Source organism: Marmota monax, unplaced genomic scaffold (genome assembly GCF_021218885.2).
Source record: "Marmota monax isolate L192 unplaced genomic scaffold, Marmota_monax_Labrador192_F-V1.1 WCK01_AAM20220418_F8-fsc00001, whole genome shotgun sequence".
In the NCBI taxonomy this organism is placed as follows: domain Eukaryota; kingdom Metazoa; phylum Chordata; class Mammalia; order Rodentia; family Sciuridae; genus Marmota; species Marmota monax.
In genome coordinates this window covers 19176118-19194200 of record NW_026693777.1, presented here as the reverse complement: position 1 = coordinate 19194200, position 18083 = coordinate 19176118, and the positions used below count along the sequence as shown (strand labels likewise).

At 33.9% G+C, this 18083-nt stretch overlaps 1 protein-coding gene across 2 annotated transcripts in view; it reads left to right on the top strand.

The window, feature by feature from the left end:
- The window catches only part of Pals1 (protein associated with LIN7 1, MAGUK p55 family member), a 95100-nt gene that overhangs the window by 49678 nt on the left and 27339 nt on the right, over positions 1–18083 (top strand). For both annotated transcript variants that reach the window (XM_046461895.2, XM_046461894.2), the window contains exons 5-8: positions 6727–6804; positions 7393–7539; positions 14846–15007; positions 15840–15917. In XM_046461895.2, coding sequence (XP_046317851.1) covers positions 6727–6804; positions 7393–7539; positions 14846–15007; positions 15840–15917 — 465 coding nt within the window. The remainder of the gene's footprint in view (positions 1–6726; positions 6805–7392; positions 7540–14845; positions 15008–15839; positions 15918–18083) is intronic.

Below are 18083 nucleotides of genomic sequence, written 5' to 3'. Positions count from 1 at the left end.
GGTTAAATCAACCCATTGCATTTATTTTACTGGGAAAAAAATCTTAGCTATCAGCTTATCCCCCCTCACCTCTGTCCCATTTTGTATTTCTGGATATTAAAGGTGAGATTTTGTAGTCACAAAATAAGAATTATTAGGCTGTTCATATGCCCATAGATTACATTTTAGCATTCATAATTCCAACAATCTGGAATTTAAAAGAAGAAATTACCTCATGCTTCAGTTGTATCTTATTTTGGAGGGGCACAGTACTGGGGATTGAACTCCAGGGCACTCAGCCACTGAACCACATCCCCAGCCCTATTTTGTGTTTTGTTTAGAGACAGGGTCTCACTGAGTTACTTAGCACCTTGCCATTGCTGGGGCTGGCTTTGAACTTGCGATTCTCCTGTCTTAGCCTCCCAAGCCACTGAGACAGTTGTATCTTTTTTTTGCCTGGGGGTGGGGGGGGTACCATGATTGAACTCAGGAGCACTTGGTCACTGAGTCATATCCCCAACCCTATTTTGTATTTTATTTAGAGACAGGGTCTCATTGAGTTGCTTAGGTCCTCAATTTTTGCTGAGGCTGGCTTTGAACTTTCAATCCTCCTCTCTCAGCCTCCTGAGCTACTGGGATTATAGGCGTGAACTACCTCTCCCAGCCAGTTTTATCATTTTAAAGTGGAAATTTAAGTGAAAAACTCAAGGACTTTAGTGAGACATTAGGAAGTGTTCTTTGTTTTTATACACTTAAAATATCAGTTAAACATTATTATATAATAATGAAGTCTAAGAAAACTTCACATATTAAGATATAAATTAAATCTTTGATCATCTAGGGTATTTATTAATAAACACAAAACATAATTTTTGGTTATTATAGTGCTTTTATAAAGAAAAGATTGAGAACTTGGACTTCATTAAGTGAACTTTTGCTTATCCAAAAACATCTTAGAATATAATACAAGCCAATAGCACAATGAGATGTGCCAAATTCTTTGTGTGGTGGAGATGAGGGGAGTGATAGAAATGAGGAAGAAGCATAGAAGGTGATTTAATTTGCTGAGTCTTGAAGGTTGATTGAGAAATTAGCAGGAAGCCTAAGAAAAGGCATTCTATTATCAAAGGGCACAAAGGTGATAGTGATTGAGAAAGCCTGACATGTTTCTTGAACAATGAGTAAAGGGTAGGATATGATCTTAAAAGATGGAATCTAGGTCCTGAGGGCCAAGTAAGTTATATTAATAAATTTAAAAGTATCTTATGATTGATCTACTTTGGTAAAAATTTTAAGTAATAACTAGTTGAAAGGAGAAATCAATTTGATGGAAGAAAGACATATGAAAAAAATTAAATACTTTTTCCTTGTGATTAAAAATTCTTAGATCAGACATATTTTGTTAGTTAACTTGACAGAGATTGATGTTGGAAACCAATAACATCTTATTGAATGGTGAAACAACCAATGCATTACCTTTTAAGACTGCATTAAGATTAAAGATACCCAGACTCACCACTAGGATTCATCATTTTTCTGTAAATAGTAGCCACTGCAATAATACCAGAAGAAGTGGTGAAATATAAAGTAAAGGGACAGGTAAAGTTTAAATTTGTCCCAATTTGAATGAGTCATATTAGTTACTTAGAAGAACAATAATAAAAAAATTTATAAAATGGTATTCAACATATTGACTGCTAAAATATAGGTATAGTATATACATATGCACATTTATATTCCATTAAGATATTATAATCATATAAATTTTTAACAAGGCTTTCACTGAATTGGTAGATAAATAGGTAATTTTTTATTTAGATTTGTATGTGTTTCTCCATTTTTATGTGTTACTAAGGAAAATTTAGCACCTCGCAGTTGCTAAGGCTGGCTTTGAACTCAAGATTCTTATGCCTCAGCCTCCCGAGTCACTGGGATTACAGGCATATGCCACAGTGCCCAGTTTAAAGTATTATTCTAACAACATTGTAGAAGGTATGTGAGGTCAAGAATGGAGGCATAGAGAGCCTGTTTGTTATTGTCCAGATGTAAGATTTCAAATAGCATTTGGACATGGAATTAAAAAGATTTAAACAGAAAATTAATAGGACATACTGTCCTTTTGTGGGGAATAAAGATACAGGAGACATTAAAAGAGGATTTCCTGCCCTCTCCTCCTTTCACTGAATTCATCAAACATTTGAGTACCATTTATTTTGTTGTTTTTGGTACCAGGGATTGAATCCAGGGGCACCTAACCACTGAGCCACATCCCCAGCCCTTTTTATGTTTTTTAATTTGAACTAGTGTCTCACTAAATTGTAGAGACTGGCTTTGAACTTGCTATCTCCTGCCTCAGCCTCCTGTGTCACTGGGATTACAAGTTTAAGCCTCCATGCCTGGCTTTCGTGCTGTTTTTGCAAAACATTCTGCCAATAATCAAATATAAAATTGAATAAAATACCATTTTATTTTCAAATGAATGCAGTCCAGTGAGGATACAGTCTCTCCACAATTTTAAATAAAATGTGTTCAGTCTTATAAAATGAGAATACAGTATCTAAGCAAATAGAATAAGGCAATTCAGGTAGCTGAACCATCTAGTGCAATCACAGTTAAGTGTGGAGAGACGGTATAGCATTTGTAGGGAACAACCAACAGTTTAATGCTGGAACAAAAAGGTTAAGACATGAGTAATGCCAGAGCTGGAAAAGAGGAATCAGATGATGAAAGTCCTTATATTTAATGCTAAGGAGATTAGATTTGATCCTGCAAATGATAGAGCTAGTAAGAACTAGAATGGTCAAATTTCTGTTTTTGAATTGAAATTGATATTTAATGGCAATAGAAAAGTATAAAGTTTTAATAATTTATTAGTACTAAGTCAAGTAGTTTTTAAAAACTGTTATAAAAGTATGAATAGCATTATCTCTTTGGCAAAAATAAGTATAAAGAATAACGAAATAGTACAGCTGAGGATGTCAGCTGCTTTCACATCTTCAGATTCAGCCAACCTCATTAAAAAAAAAAATTGCATCTGGGGACTGGGGCTGTAGCTCAGTGGCAGAGCGCTTGCCTGGCATGTGTGAGGCACTGGGTTCGATCCTCAGCACCATAAAAATAAACAAATAAAATAAAGGCATTCTGTCCATCTACAACTACAAAATATTTTTAAAAAAATTGCATCTGAACTGAATACATTCATTCCCTAAATAATATAAGTAATCTGAAGATGATTTTAAATGTCTGGGCAGAAAGGTATATAGGTTATACTTGAATGACCTTGGTATGGGGGTAAGGGATGACAGATTTTTTTTCATAATCATGGGTGCTTTTGCTTTTTTGGTAACTAACTTTCTTGAGCTATAGTCCACATACACTTAAAAACGGGTGTTTTTTTTGTTTTGTTTTGTTTTATGTTTTTTCAATGTGTTTTGGCATATGTATATCTGTAAAATCTACCATAACATCAAGTTGTAGAAACATCCATTACTCCACAAAGCTCCCTTATGGCCCTTTGTAGACAATAACCACTTCTTCCATTTCCCAAGCCCTGTTACCATTCATAGATCATGTTTTGATTTTATGAATTTGCAGTCTGTGGACATTTCATATAATGTGGAATAAGACAGTATATAGTCTTTTGTATCTGACCTCTTTTGCTTAGCATAATGTTTTTGAGATTCATCTATGTTGTATATTTAATAGTAATTTGTAACTGTTTCTCCCCTTCCCCCTTGCAGACCCAGAGCCTCACACATGCTACACAGACACTACCACTGAGCTAAATCCTTAATTCCGGTAGTTTGTAACTTCTTGCTGAGTAGTATTCCATTAAATGACTATCCCACAATTTGTTTAGCTGCTTACCTATTGTAGGGATGCATATATGGGTTGTTTCCTGTTTATCATTCTGTCAAATGTGTGGTCCTTTTTATTATTCTATCTGCTTTGTAGCGGTATCTTGCTTTGATTTGCATTTCCATAATGACTATTGATACTGAGCATTTTCTATATGTTTATTGCCCATTTCCCTGACTTTCATGAAATGACTGGTGAGATCATTTTCTCATTGTAAAAATCAAGAGTTCTTGGGCTGGGGATTTGGCTCAAGCTGTAGCACGCTTGCCTGGCGTGCATGCGGCCTGGGTTCGATCCTCAGCAGCACCACATACAAACAAGGATGTTGTGTCCGCCAAAAACTGAAAAATAAATATTGAAATTCTCTCTCTCTCTCTCTCTCTCTCTTTTAAAAAAAAAGAGTTCTTAATATGGATAATCCTTTGTCAGATATATATATGTCAAGGTGTGAATAGTTTGGTAAAAAAGAAATGTAAAAATAAAGGTAGGATATATACTGAGATGATTATCCCTAGGTATAATAAAAGATTTTCCTTTTATATCTTTCTTTTTGATTATATTTTTTCTAATTTTTCACATTTAATATATATCATTTCTGTAATTTAAAATTATTTCTAAAGTAAAAAAGAAACTTGCCTCTGAAGAAAAAATAGGAAATAATAGTACAGTTACCAAAGAGTAGAACATTGAGCGAGAGTATTTTTTTAAGATAAACATTTAGAGCATTTAAAAAATTTTTTTTTAATTTTTTATGTGGTACTGAGGATAGAATTTGGTGCTTCACATATGCTAGGCAAGCACTCTACCACTTAGCCACAACCCCAGCCCTAGAGCATTTTTAAAGGAAAGGAGTTATAAGAACAGACTTAATGCCTTAGACCTTTGAGAAGTAGCTGATGATGTACATTGACACTCAATATTTAAATTTTATTTATAGGGGAAGGGAATGAGTACTTACAGGAGTTTTAAATGTCTTTAAAAGGGAATATCTCAGAGATGTTTAAGAACTGACTTAAAAATAGAGTTAGGAAAATATATCTCGTACAGAAAATTATATTGAGTTGAGTTGTATCTTTTGTATACTCTTGGTATATTTTAAATCCAAAGTTGTCTTTCTTCTTCAGAGTTGCTTCCTCCAGCAATTAAAAAGTGTATGGTCATGGACTGTAGACTTTCTTTTAAATTGATGTAGATTTGATAAAGGTTAAAGAACACCTTATTTTAAAAATAGCCTTTTGTTATCCATAGTTTTAGATCATGACTTTTGTCCATTAGTAAGATTTTTTTTGTTTTGTTTTCTTGTAGTTGTAGGTGGACAGAATGCCTTTATTTTATTTGTTATGTGGTGCTAAGGATTCAACTGAGTGTCTCACATGTGCTAGGCAAGTGCTGTGCCACTGGGCCACGCCCCTGCCCCCATTAGTAAGATTTTAATGGAGTTAAGAAGATAATAAGATTTTAATGGAGTTAACAAGATAATATTTGCAGTGCGATTCCTGTTTTTACACAGAGAGCTGCACTATTGGATACACATTTTTCTAGGTACCAAAACCAAAGGACAGACTGGTTTTGATTCTACTTTATAATTGCTGTGATATACTTGTGGGAAAATTAATTAATCCCCAGATTATCATCCCTTAGGTTTGAATAGGGAATTATATAAAATAGCCACAAAAGGGAGGAAATTACTGGGTTTCTTTTTATCTCATGAATTACTCTTATTAAAAAGTCTATATATGGATTTACTTCTATATAATTTCACTAATTGGTTTTGTTAATCCTAATTATTGCAAAGTGCTCTTTTTGGTGGGTAGTTCTGTTTGGAGATAGAAAAAGGGGGAAAATCAGAGGTCTGACAGTAAGCACATGATATAATCTTTGGGGAAAAGTGATGTGTGTACAGAGACAAAAATTATACTTTTCAGTATTTATGCTAGGAAGAAAAGATTGAAAATAGATGAACTGAACTTACTCAAGTGATTAGAAACTGAAAAGAGAAATAAAACAAGAGAATTAAAATTGTTTGAGACTGGGTATGTGACTCAGTGGTGGAGCACAAGGCCCTCTATTCAGTCCCCAGCATGGGGAAGGAAAAGGTGTAAATTATTTAAGTGGAAGGAACAATAGATTTCAAAACTTTCCAAAGCTAGTTCTTTGAAAAGAATAAGAAAATAGACAAAAGTTTATTGAATTAGATGAATTTTTAAAAAGAAGGAAAGAAAACCCAAGTAGCATTAGAAAAGAAAGGAGGAGCATGAATGCAGACACAGATTGAGGTTATCTCATGAGTCTGTGAAGAAAATTTAAATGGTAAGTACCATCCTCCCACAGCTGAGGCAATAGAAAGTCTGCCCGCCCCCAGTTCATCATAAGAATGGGTACTTATCCTAGGAGTTCAAAGATTGTCCTACTTTGGGGAAAATTTTTAATGCAGTTCATTGTGTTATAGTATTTGCTCTATTATGTGCATATAAATTTGTCTTGTTAGTCTGCTCTGTCATCTCTGATTTTAAATACAGTTATGTAAACATAGGATTAAAAAACTATAAAATAGCAAAGTTAAAACAGTTTTCTTCCCTTATGTAATCATTATTAGTGCATTTTGTAGTATGTTAGGAGAAACTTGCAAGATGGAAGTACTTCATTCATAGGTATAAATACCAAAATCTTATTTAGTGTTTATTTTAAAATAAGGAATGCTGTTTTTTTCCATAAGATTTAAAACTGTGTGAAAAAGTATATTCTAATTTTTCCTCATAATTTTTCCTTGTGTTTTTTTTCTTACAAGTTGTTTTTATTTTTTTAAACTTTGATTTGTACTGCGTAGCTGCAATTGTTATTTCCTGTAACCTAGGAAGAATCATCTTAGTTTTTGTTTTTGTTTCTTAGGTACAAACCATTTTGAGGCCAGTTCATCAGAAGGAAGGACAAGAATTAACTGCTTTGCTTAGTGCTCCACATATTCAGGTAGAAAACAGAACCATCATCTATATGTTTTTTCTGAAATTTATCTGGTTTTTTGTTTGTTTAGTTTTTGCAAAATCAAACTTCTCTAGGATTGGAAGAAACTTTAGACATTGTCTAGACAGTCTTGATGTTTGTAGTCTCCTCTGCATATTGATTATTATTATTGGATTATATATTCTCATATTTAAAATTAATCAAATTATTTTGTAAACAACTTCCTTTTCTTTCAGAATTGGACAAAAGTTCATATTTTGGTTATTTTCCATGAATCTTAATTATCTAGAGTAATTATGCCTTTACATTGATTTTGTTTGTATGAAGTTTGATAAGCATTTTGAACTTTAATAAGCCACTTCAGAGGATTCAGTGGTACACTTAACACACCTTTAGTGATCAGTAGTTCCAACAGATACAGGGTTGCATCAATACTTAAGTTGGAAGTTTTGGAAATGGTTCTGCGCATACAACTAAATATAGCACTTTTAAAGATTTAATGATCAGAATACTACATATATGATAAGGTTAAAAATCTATTTATAGAAATAAAACATGATGATACTTAAAATGCTGTGGATTTCTTTGAAACAGGCACTTTTATTGGCCCATGATAAGGTTGCTGAGCAGGAAATGCAGCTAGAACCCATTACAGATGAAAAAGTTTATGAAAGCATTGGCCAGTATGGAGGAGAAACTGTAAAAATAGTTCGTATAGAAAAAGCTCGTGATATTCCATTGGTAAGTGTCCCACATCTCTGACCAGTGATACTTTCTACACAGAGATCTCATATATGGAAAGTAGTAGAAGACCCCAGTATATTCTTAGTGGTTTTTCTCTTTTGAAGTACTTTATTGGAGTTCTGTTTGGAGTACTTCATTCTGTGTTCTAGCTCATCTTATACTCCTTATTCAGTTGAGAAAAAATTATTAATTGTATTTTTTTTGTATGTGTGTATGTGGATTGGTTTTGTGGTTTTGTTTGTTTGTTTGTTTTGGTACTGGGGATTGAACCCAAAGAACCTTTGCCACTGAACTCCATCACTAGTCCTTTTTTTATTTTTATGTTGAGACAGGGTAGTTACTAAGGGTCTTGCAAAGTTACTGAGCCTGACCTCAAACTTGGATACTCCTGCCTTGACCTCCCAAGTTACTGGGATTACAGGTGTGCACTACTGCTCCCAGCAGTAATAGTGTTTTACTCATCCATAATTCAATGACTATAATAGCTTATGGAATATTTATTGAGGAACAAAGAAGGATAAGTAATTTATTTTATTATTCTCCCAACTTACTTTTTCAAAACAATAATTAGGAACAAAACTTTTAATTCAGTTGAGTTTATTGAAACACAATTACTTGCATGCTTTAGATATTATTTAAAAAGTGTATATTGCTTTGACCCATGCTTGAGCTCAGACCCAGGCCTAAGACCACCCCTGTCAACCCACCCTAGAGCCCAGGCTTAGACTCATCTCTGAAAGTGATTATATCCATCTTGGGACATGGCTTTTTTGAGTGACCAATGCTATTGCTGCCACCATCTTTAGTTGCAGTGAACACCAGCCATGGACTGTTCACCCCATAATCTTGTAGTGTCCATGCAGATTACCTGTACCTTACCACTACAAGATTATGGGGTAGAAACTGTAATACTTCAGATCTGCACTGCAAGAAAGGAAGACACATTGACAACATGAAAAAACAAGGGAAGAAAGTGCTCAGACAAACCAAGATTCTACTACAACAGAATCCATTGACAGTGCAGTTGATGAAGTATCAGACAAGGAGTTCAGAATGTACATAATTAAAATGATCTGCTAATTAAAGAATGACATAAGAGAGAAAATACAGGCAAAAAATTGATAACACCAGAAAAGAGATAAGGGAGCAAATGCAGGTAGCAAAAGATTACTTCAAGAAAGAGAGAATGATTCTGGAAAGAAAACAATCAGAAATCCTTGAAATGAAGGAGACGGTAAACCAAATAAAAAGCTCAATAGAAAGCATCACCAACACACTAGATCACTTGGAAGATAGAACATCAGATAATGAAGACAGAATATATAATTTTGAAAATAAAGTTGATCACACAGTGAAGATGCTAAGAAACCATCAACAGAACATCCAAGAATTATGGGATAGCATCAAAAGACCAAATCTAAGATTAATTGGGATAGAGGAAGGACAGAGATTCAAATCAAAGGAACGCACAATCTCTTCAATGAGATAATATCAGATAATTTCCCAAACATGAAGAATGAGTTGGAAAATCAAATACAATAGACTTATAGGACTCCAGATGTACAAAATTACAACAGATCTACACCAAGGCACATTATAATGAAAATGCCTATCATGTAGAATAAGGATAGACTCTTAAAGGCCACAAGAGAGAGGTGAAATTACATATGGGGGAGACCAATTCCGATCTCAGTAGATTTTTCAACCCAGACCCTCAAAGCCACGAGATCCTAGAACAATATATACCAAGCTCCAGAAGAAAGTGGAATGCCACCCAAGAATCTTATATCTAGCAAAATTAAGCTTCAGATTTGATGACAAAATAAAAACCTTTCATGATAAACAAAAGAATTTAAAGCGAGAAAGCCTGCACTACAGAGCATTGTCAGCAAAATATTCCACGAGGAAGAAATGAAAAACAATGAAAATCAGCAAAGGGAGGAACTACACTAAAGGAAAGGCCGATCAAAGGAGAAACCAAGCCAAGTTAAAAACCAAAAATAAACCAAATTGACTGGGAATCCAAATCATATTTCAATAATAACCCTGAATATTAATGGCCTAAACTCATCAATTAAAAGCCAATTAAAGGGTTGACAGATTGGATTAAAAAAAGAAACCCAACAATATGCTGCCTTCAAGAGACTCATCTCACAGGAAAATACATCCACAGACTGAAGGTGAAAGGTTGGGAAAAAATGTACTACTCACATGGACCACATAAACAAGCAGGGATTTCTATCCTCATATCAGATAAAGTGGACTTCAAACCAAAGCTAGTGAAAAAGGATAAAGAAGGACATTTCATACATCAACAAGACATGACAAGCATAAATATCTGTGCCCCAAACAATGGGGCATCTATGTGTATCAAACAAAACCTTCTCAACTACAAGAATCAGAGAGATCACATCACAATAATACTGGGTGGCTCTAATACACCACACCACTATGATGTATTTTAATATATATCACCACTGGATAGATCTTCCAATCAAAAACTAAACAAAGAAACTATAGAACTCAATTAAACGGTCAGTAATTTAGATTTAACAGGCATATATAGTATATTCTATCCATCAACGAGCAAATAACTTTCTTCTCCGCAGCACATGATCCTTCTCCAAACTAGATCATATGTTATGCCACAAAGCAAGTCTTAGCAAATATAAAAAAGTAAAGATACTACCCTGCATTCATGGAATGAAATTAGAAATCAATGATAATATTAAAAATAGGAGCTACTCCAACACCTGGAGACTAAACAATACGATATTGAATGATGCCTGGATAATAGAAGATATTAGGGAGCAGATAAAAAAAAAATTCTTAGAGGTCAGGGAGAACTCTGATACAACTTATCAGAATTTCTGGAACACTATGAAGGCAGTGCTAAGAAGAAAGCTCATTGCATTAAGCTCATTCATTAAAAGAAGAAAAAGTCAACCCAAAAAAAAAAGGACCTGACATTGTATCTCAATGCCCTAGAAAAAGAATAACAAACCAACACCAAAAGTAGTAGAAGACAGGAAATAATTTAAACCAGGGCAGAAAATGAAATTGAAACAAAAGAAACAATTTAAAAAATTGACAAAACAAAAAGTTGGTTCTTTGAAAAAATAAATAAAATTGACAAACCCTTAGCTACCCTAACAAAAAGGAGAAATTTCAAATTTCTAAAATTTGTGATGAAAAGGAAATATCACAACATATTGAAATATTGAAATACAGAAGACAATTAGGAACTATTTTGAAAATTTATACTCCAGTAAAATAGAAAACCTTGAAGACATTGATAAATTTCTAGAGGCATATGATAAACCCAGACTGAGTCAAGAGGTCATACACAATGTAAACAAATTAATTTCAAGAAAGGAAATAGAAGACACCATCAAATGCCTACCAACCAAGAAAAGCCCATGACCGGATGGATTCACAACAGAGTTCTATAAGACCTGCAAAGAAGAATTAATACCAATACTTCTCAAATTATTCCATGAAATAGAAAAGGAGGGAACCCTTCCAAACTCATTCTATGAAGCTAGTATCATCCTGATACCAAAACGAGGCAGAGACACATCAAGGAAAAAAAATTTCAGACCAATATCCCTGATGAACATAGATGCAGAAATTCTCAATAAAATTCTGGCAAATCTCATATAAAAACATTAAAACAAATAGTGCACCATGATCAAGTTGGGTTCATTCCAGGGATGCAAAGTTGGTTCCATATATGGAAATCTATAAATGTAATTCATCACATCAGTAGATTTAAAGATAAGAATCATGATTATATCAATTGATGCAGAGAGAGCATTTGACAAAATATAGCACCCTTTCATGTTTGAAACACAAGAAAAACTAGGGATAGTAGGAATATACCTCAACATTATAAAAGCTTTTTATACTATACCCAAGGCCAACATCATTCTGAACAGAGAAGAATTGGAAAAATTCTTCCTTCTAAAAACTGGAACAAGACATGGATGCCCTCTTTCACCACTTCTATTCAACATAGTCCTTAAAACTCTAGCCAGAGCAGTTAGACAAACAAAGGAAATTTGGGTTGGGGCTGTAGCTCAGTGTTGGAGTGCTGCCTAGCACGTGTGAGGCACGGGGTTCAATCCTCAGCACCATATGAAAATAAATAAAGGTACTGTGTCCATGTACAACTAAAAAAATATATATTAAAAAAAAAAGAAGAAAAGAAAGAGGGCTGGGGTAGTGGCTGAATGGTAGAGCACTTTCCTGGAGTGTGTGAGGCCCTGGGTTCTATCCTCAGCACCACAAAGGGAGGGAGGGAGGGAAAATCTATTGACAGCTAAAAAAATTTTTAAAAGGGATATGAATAGGAAAAGAAGAATTCACACTATTGTTATTTGCTGACAACATGATTCTATACTTAGAGGATCCAAAAAATTCTACCAGAAAACTTCTAGAATTAATAAATGAATTCAGAAAAGTAGCAGGATATAAATCAATACCTATAAATCAAATGCATTTCTATACATCAGTGATGAATCCTCTGAAAGACAAATTAGGAAAAGTACCCCATTCACATTAGCATCAAAAAAAAAAAGAAAAAGAAAACTTGGGAATCAATTTAATAAAAGAGGTGAATGATGTCTACAATGGAAACTACAGAACACTAAAGAAAGAAATTGAAGAAGACCTTAGAGGATGGAAAGATCTCCCATGCTCTTGGAGAGTCAAAATTAATATTGGCAAAATGGCCATACTACCCCAAGCGCTATACAGATTCAATGTGATTCCAATTAAAATTTAATTCCAATTAAATCATTCCTTAGAATAGAAAAAGCAATCATGAAATTCATTTGGAAAAATAAGAGACCTGGAATAGACAAAGCAGTCCTTAGCAAGAAGAGTGAAGCAGATGGCATCACAATACCAGACCTTAAACTATACTTCACGGCTGTTGTAACAAAAAGAGCATGGTATTGGCACCAAAATAGGCATGTAGACCAATGGTACAGAATAGAAGACACGGAAACGAACCCATATAAATATAATTATCTCATACTAACCAAAAACATACATTGGAGAAAAGATAGCCTCTTCAACAAATGGTGTTAGGAAAACTGGAAAGTCATATGCAGCAAAATGAAACTAAACCCCTACTTCTCACCTGCACAGAACTCAAAGTGGATCAAGGACCTAGGAATTAGTCCAGAGATCCTGTGCCTAATAGAGGGAAAAGTAGGCTCAAATCTTCATCACATCAGATTAGGCCCTGACTTCCTTATCAAGACTCTTAAAGCACAAGAAATAAATCAAGAATCAACAAATGGAATGGTTTCAAACTAAAAAGCTGCTTCTCAGCAAAAGAAACAATCAGCGAGGTGAAGAGAGAGCCTACATTTTGGTAGAAAATTTTTGCCATACGCACCTCAGATAGAGCACTAATCTCCAGGATATATAAAGAATTTAAAAAACGTTAACACCAGAAAACAAACAACCCAATCAATAAATGGTCTAAAGAGCTGAACAAATACTTCTTAGAAGAAGATATACAGTTGATCAACAAATATATGAAAAAATGTTCGACATCTCTAGTAATTAGAGAAACGCAAATCAAAACTACTCTTAAGATTTCATCTCACACCAATCAGAATGGCAGTTATCAAGAATGCAAACAACCATAAGTGTTGGTGAGGATGTGGGGAGAAAGACACACTCATACATTGCTGGTGGGACTGCAAATTGGTACAGCCAATCTGGAAAGCAGTATGGAGATTCCTTAGAAAACTTGGAATGGAATCAGCTTTTGACCCAGCTATCCCACCCCTTGGTCTGTACCCAAAGGACTTAAAATCAGCATACTATAGTAATGAAGCCACAACAATGTTTATAGCAGCTCAATTCACCATAGCTAAATTGTGGAACTAACCTAGATGCCCTTCGGTAGATGAATGGATAAAGAAACTGTGGCATATATACACAGTGGATATTACTCAGTGTTTAAAGAGATAAAATCATGGCATTTGTAGGTAAATGGATGGAGTTGGAGAATGTCATGCTAGGTGAAGTAAGTCAATCCCAAAAAACCAAAGGCCGAATGTTTTTTGATAAGTAGATGCTGATCTATAATTGGGGGGTCGGAGGCATGGGAAAAATGGAGGAACTGTGATTGGGCAGAGGGGAGGAGGCATGGGGGCAAGAAAGATGGTGCAGTGAGAAGGACATCATTACCCCTAGGTACATGTATGACTATGCATGGTGAGACGCTACACTGCAATTGTATACAGTGAATCAAAATGCATTCTGCTTTCATATATACCTAATTAGAATAAATAAATAATTTTTAAAGAAAGTATAAATTCCTTACTATTTGTCTTACAGTTTTTAGACGTAAAACTTTTCAAATCTCTTTTCTCAGACTGTTATTATTGCCTTACATATCTTCCCTTTATAATCAGAGAAATATTCTTTAATCCCTGTGTCTCAGATTGTGTCTTGATATAAGGAATGTGGTTTTATAGGAATTTATGTAAGTAGTTCTTCCACCAAGAGAATACAAATTGGAAAAGTCATGAGAAAATGTTTAAATAAAAAAAAGTCTAGCAGAACAAATTTTATTCTTTATATTTTACTTTCAGTTTTTGAGCACACAATTTTTCAGTTGTGCTTCCAATTTGTATACTAATATTTATGTGTAGTACATTTTTAAAAAATATTTTTTAGTTGTCAATAGTTCTTTTGTTGGTTTGTTTGTTTCTATGTGGTGCTAAGGATCAAACCCAGGGCCTCATTCATGCCAGGCAAGTGCTCTACCACTGAGCCCCAGCCCCAGCCCATGTAATACATTTTAATATTAATTGAATGCAGCTTCAATATTTAACCTTTGCATAATCAACCAGATTGGAGTTCACCTCTTCATCATGTTTTGAATGTTAAAAAGCTCTTTGTAGTTAAAAGTCATGTTCATTAATCATGCCTACATGTACTAAAACAATTTGAATAGGATCAGCATGAAGACAACAAATATGATTATAGATCTTCACACTTTTTTAAAGCAAGTGCTTTTTTCTGCTATTGTATGCTTCAAAAGTTTGCTTGATTTCAGAATTCTAATTGTTTCTAAAGCAGAAACTATTGTGGAGAAAATAGTCAGCTTTCAAATCTAATTACAATTATTACTCTAGTTATGTGAGTAAATTTTTTCTCAAAATAATTGAAGGCTAGTATTGTTGAAAAGAAAAAATTAGAATTTAAAGATGAAATTCTTAATTTAAAAAATTCCATTTCTGTGTTTAAATTAGGTGGTGGTGTTGTTGTTTTTTAGGGTGCCACAGTTCGTAATGAAATGGATTCTGTCATCATTAGCCGGATAGTAAAAGGAGGTGCTGCAGAGAAAAGTGGTCTCTTACATGAAGGAGATGAAGTTCTGGAGATTAATGGCATTGAAATTAGGGGGAAAGATGTCAATGAGGTTTTTGACTTGTTGGTAAGTTCATACAGGTGAAGAATAATTGATAGCTCTTAAGAAACTAAGTTTTGGGGGGCTGGGGTTGGTGCTCAGTGGTAGAGTGCTCGCCTAGCATGCCTGAGGCACTGAGTTTGATCCTCAGCACCACATAAAAACAAAATAATGTGCCCACCTTAAAAAAAAAAAAAAACAACCTAAAGATATATAAATAAATAATTTTTTTTTAAAAGAAATTGGGTTTTTGTTGTTGTTGTTAGACTTAGAATTTCTTTCTTTTTTTTTTGGTACTATGGGTTGAACCCGGGGGTGCTTAAACATTGAGCCACATTCCTAACTGTTTTTATGTTTTATTTAGAGACAGGGCTCTGTTAAGTTGCTTAGGTCCTTACTAAATTGTTGAGGCTGGCTTTACACTTGAAATCCTCCTGCCTCAGCCTCCCAAACTTCTGGGATTACTGGCATGCACCACCATGCCTGGTGCAAAGTGCCTTCTGATCATTATTTTTAACCCTTTTTATTGACTAACTTTATAGATTGAGCAATGCTCCCGCTGCTTAGGTACCAGAAGTTATAATGATTCCTGTCAAGTTTGGAGGTGAATGAAGGCTTCTGCTGAATGAAGCAGTCAGTGTTAGGCAATAATAGGGAACCTAGCAGTAAAACTCTATATAGTTAAAAAAAAAAAAACACAGTAGATGACACACACAAGGCATCTGGAAATTATGGACATTTGCATATAAGACTATGGAGGAGTTCCAGAATAGTCCAGTTTGGGGAATATTGATCATAATATTATGGGATGATTTTCATAAATATGGATTTTAACAATCACTTTATCTTTTCATTATAGTCTGATATGCATGGTACTTTGACATTTGTTCTGATTCCCAGTCAACAGATGAAGCCTCCTCCAGCCAAGGAAACAGTAGTAAGTGATTTTTTAAATGTCCATTATTTATTGTTCCTTGATTGTTATTACTTATCTATATCAGAAATTTCACTGTGAATATTTCTTACACTCAAGTAAAAAAGGCCAATTCATTATTTATATTTAAATAAATATAAAATAATGAACATTTCAAACTGAAACTCTGAATCTTTTTAAAATTAAAAGAAAATAATTTATGTTTCATAATTTTTTTGAAAATTGAGCTTTGTCTAACACTGAACATTGAACTTTGTCTTTTTCTCAAGTTATAAGTAGGTTTATTTAACTTAGTATAGGAGAAATAGTTCTTTTATAAAGTGTGTATAAGTCTTAGAGTGTATTGCTGTATGTTAGACATTTATTGAGCTCTGTGAAAGGATGGCCTTCATTTACCTTAGAAACCCAGCAATTTCACTCTTTGGTATATATCCAAGAGAAATGAAAACATATTCACAGAAGAACTTGTATATGTATATTCATAGCAGCCAGAAAGTAGAAAATCCTAGATATCCATCAACTGATAAATGTAAAACAGTTTGATTTATACACACATTGGGGTACTATTTGATAATAAAAAAGTCTATAATAAGTATGCACGCTACAACATGGATGAACTTGAAAAAGTTATTCCATGTTAAAGAAACCAGTCAAAAGACCATGTATTGGTTCATTTATATGAAATATCTAGAATAGATAAATTTATAGAAATAGAATATAGATTGGTGGTTCCTTACATTTAGGGGTGGGGATTTGGGAGAGAATGGGAATGATTGCTAATCAGTCCCAGGTTGTTCTGGTGGGGGTGATAAAGATGTTTTTTAAAGTGTGTATGGTGATAATTACATAACTGCAGATATACTGAAAATCATCCAGTTGTAAACATAAATGAACTGATAGTATATGAATTATATCTCAAACTTTAAAATGATAAACTTTAAAGTGCTTCATTAACAGGGAAGCCTGAACTATTCCTACTGATTATTCTTTATCTTTATAAAAGCATAGTGGTTTAAGAAAGAATACCATTTCATTTTTTTCTCAATATTTCATCATAGGCATGCTTTATATTTTGGCTATTATTCTATGTTTTCCCCTTATTCTTTATGGAACATATTGAAGTTGATGCTGCATCTGCAACCTTCCTTCTGCTTGCAATTTGTAGAAAGAGAAATGAAAAAAAAAAAGTTGTTCTCTGAATTTGAACAGTCTGATTCTCTGTGCACTTTTCCTTTCCATATATCTCTCCTGTAAATAATCCCTGAACTTCAAAAGTAGCTCTGCAAACAGAGGAGGGTTGGAATATCCCTTACTTAAAAATTTATAATGTATCCTTCCTGAATAAATAACTTTTGTCTTTTAAGAATGAATGTCAAGGGGCTGGGACTGTGGCTCAGCAGTAGAGCACTTGCCTCGCACATGTGAGACCCTGGGTTTGAACCTCAGCACCACATAAAATAAATAAATAAATAAAATAAAGGTATTATGTCCAGCTATAACTAAAAAATAAATATCTAAAAAAATGAATATCAAAGGTTGATACATTTTATCAACATTTCCTCTATTCATGCAGTCTGGAATTCTCTAAAAGAAAACCCATGTCTTCAATATATAAAATGAATCTAAGTGTTATGTTGATACTAATTTTGATATTTTCTGCATAATCAGAATATTGAAATAATTAATTTAGAACACAGATTGCTCCAGCATAAGAATGCATTTACTTGCGCTTCAGTGGCTAACTCTCGCCTTCATTATTTAGAATAAAAGACTGGTTAATCTGAAAATCAAGGAAATATCTATTAGAGGTTTGTGGGAAAATATAGATTCATTGTGAGCAGTCTTAGGAGCCACTTAAATTAGAAATTGACTTCAAGACAAAGTTAATCAAAAGGGATAAGGAAGGGCAATATATACTGTTAAAAGGAACCATTCACCAACAAGACATAACAATTATCAATATTTATGCACCAAATAATGGTGCTGCGACGTTCATAAAACAAATTCTCCTCAAGTTCAAGAATCAAATAGACCACAACACAATAATTATGGGTGACTTCAACACACCTCTATCACCATTGGACAGATCCTCCAAACAAAAGTTGAATAAAGAACTATAGAACTCAATAACACAATCAATAACCTAGACTTAACCGACATATATAGAAT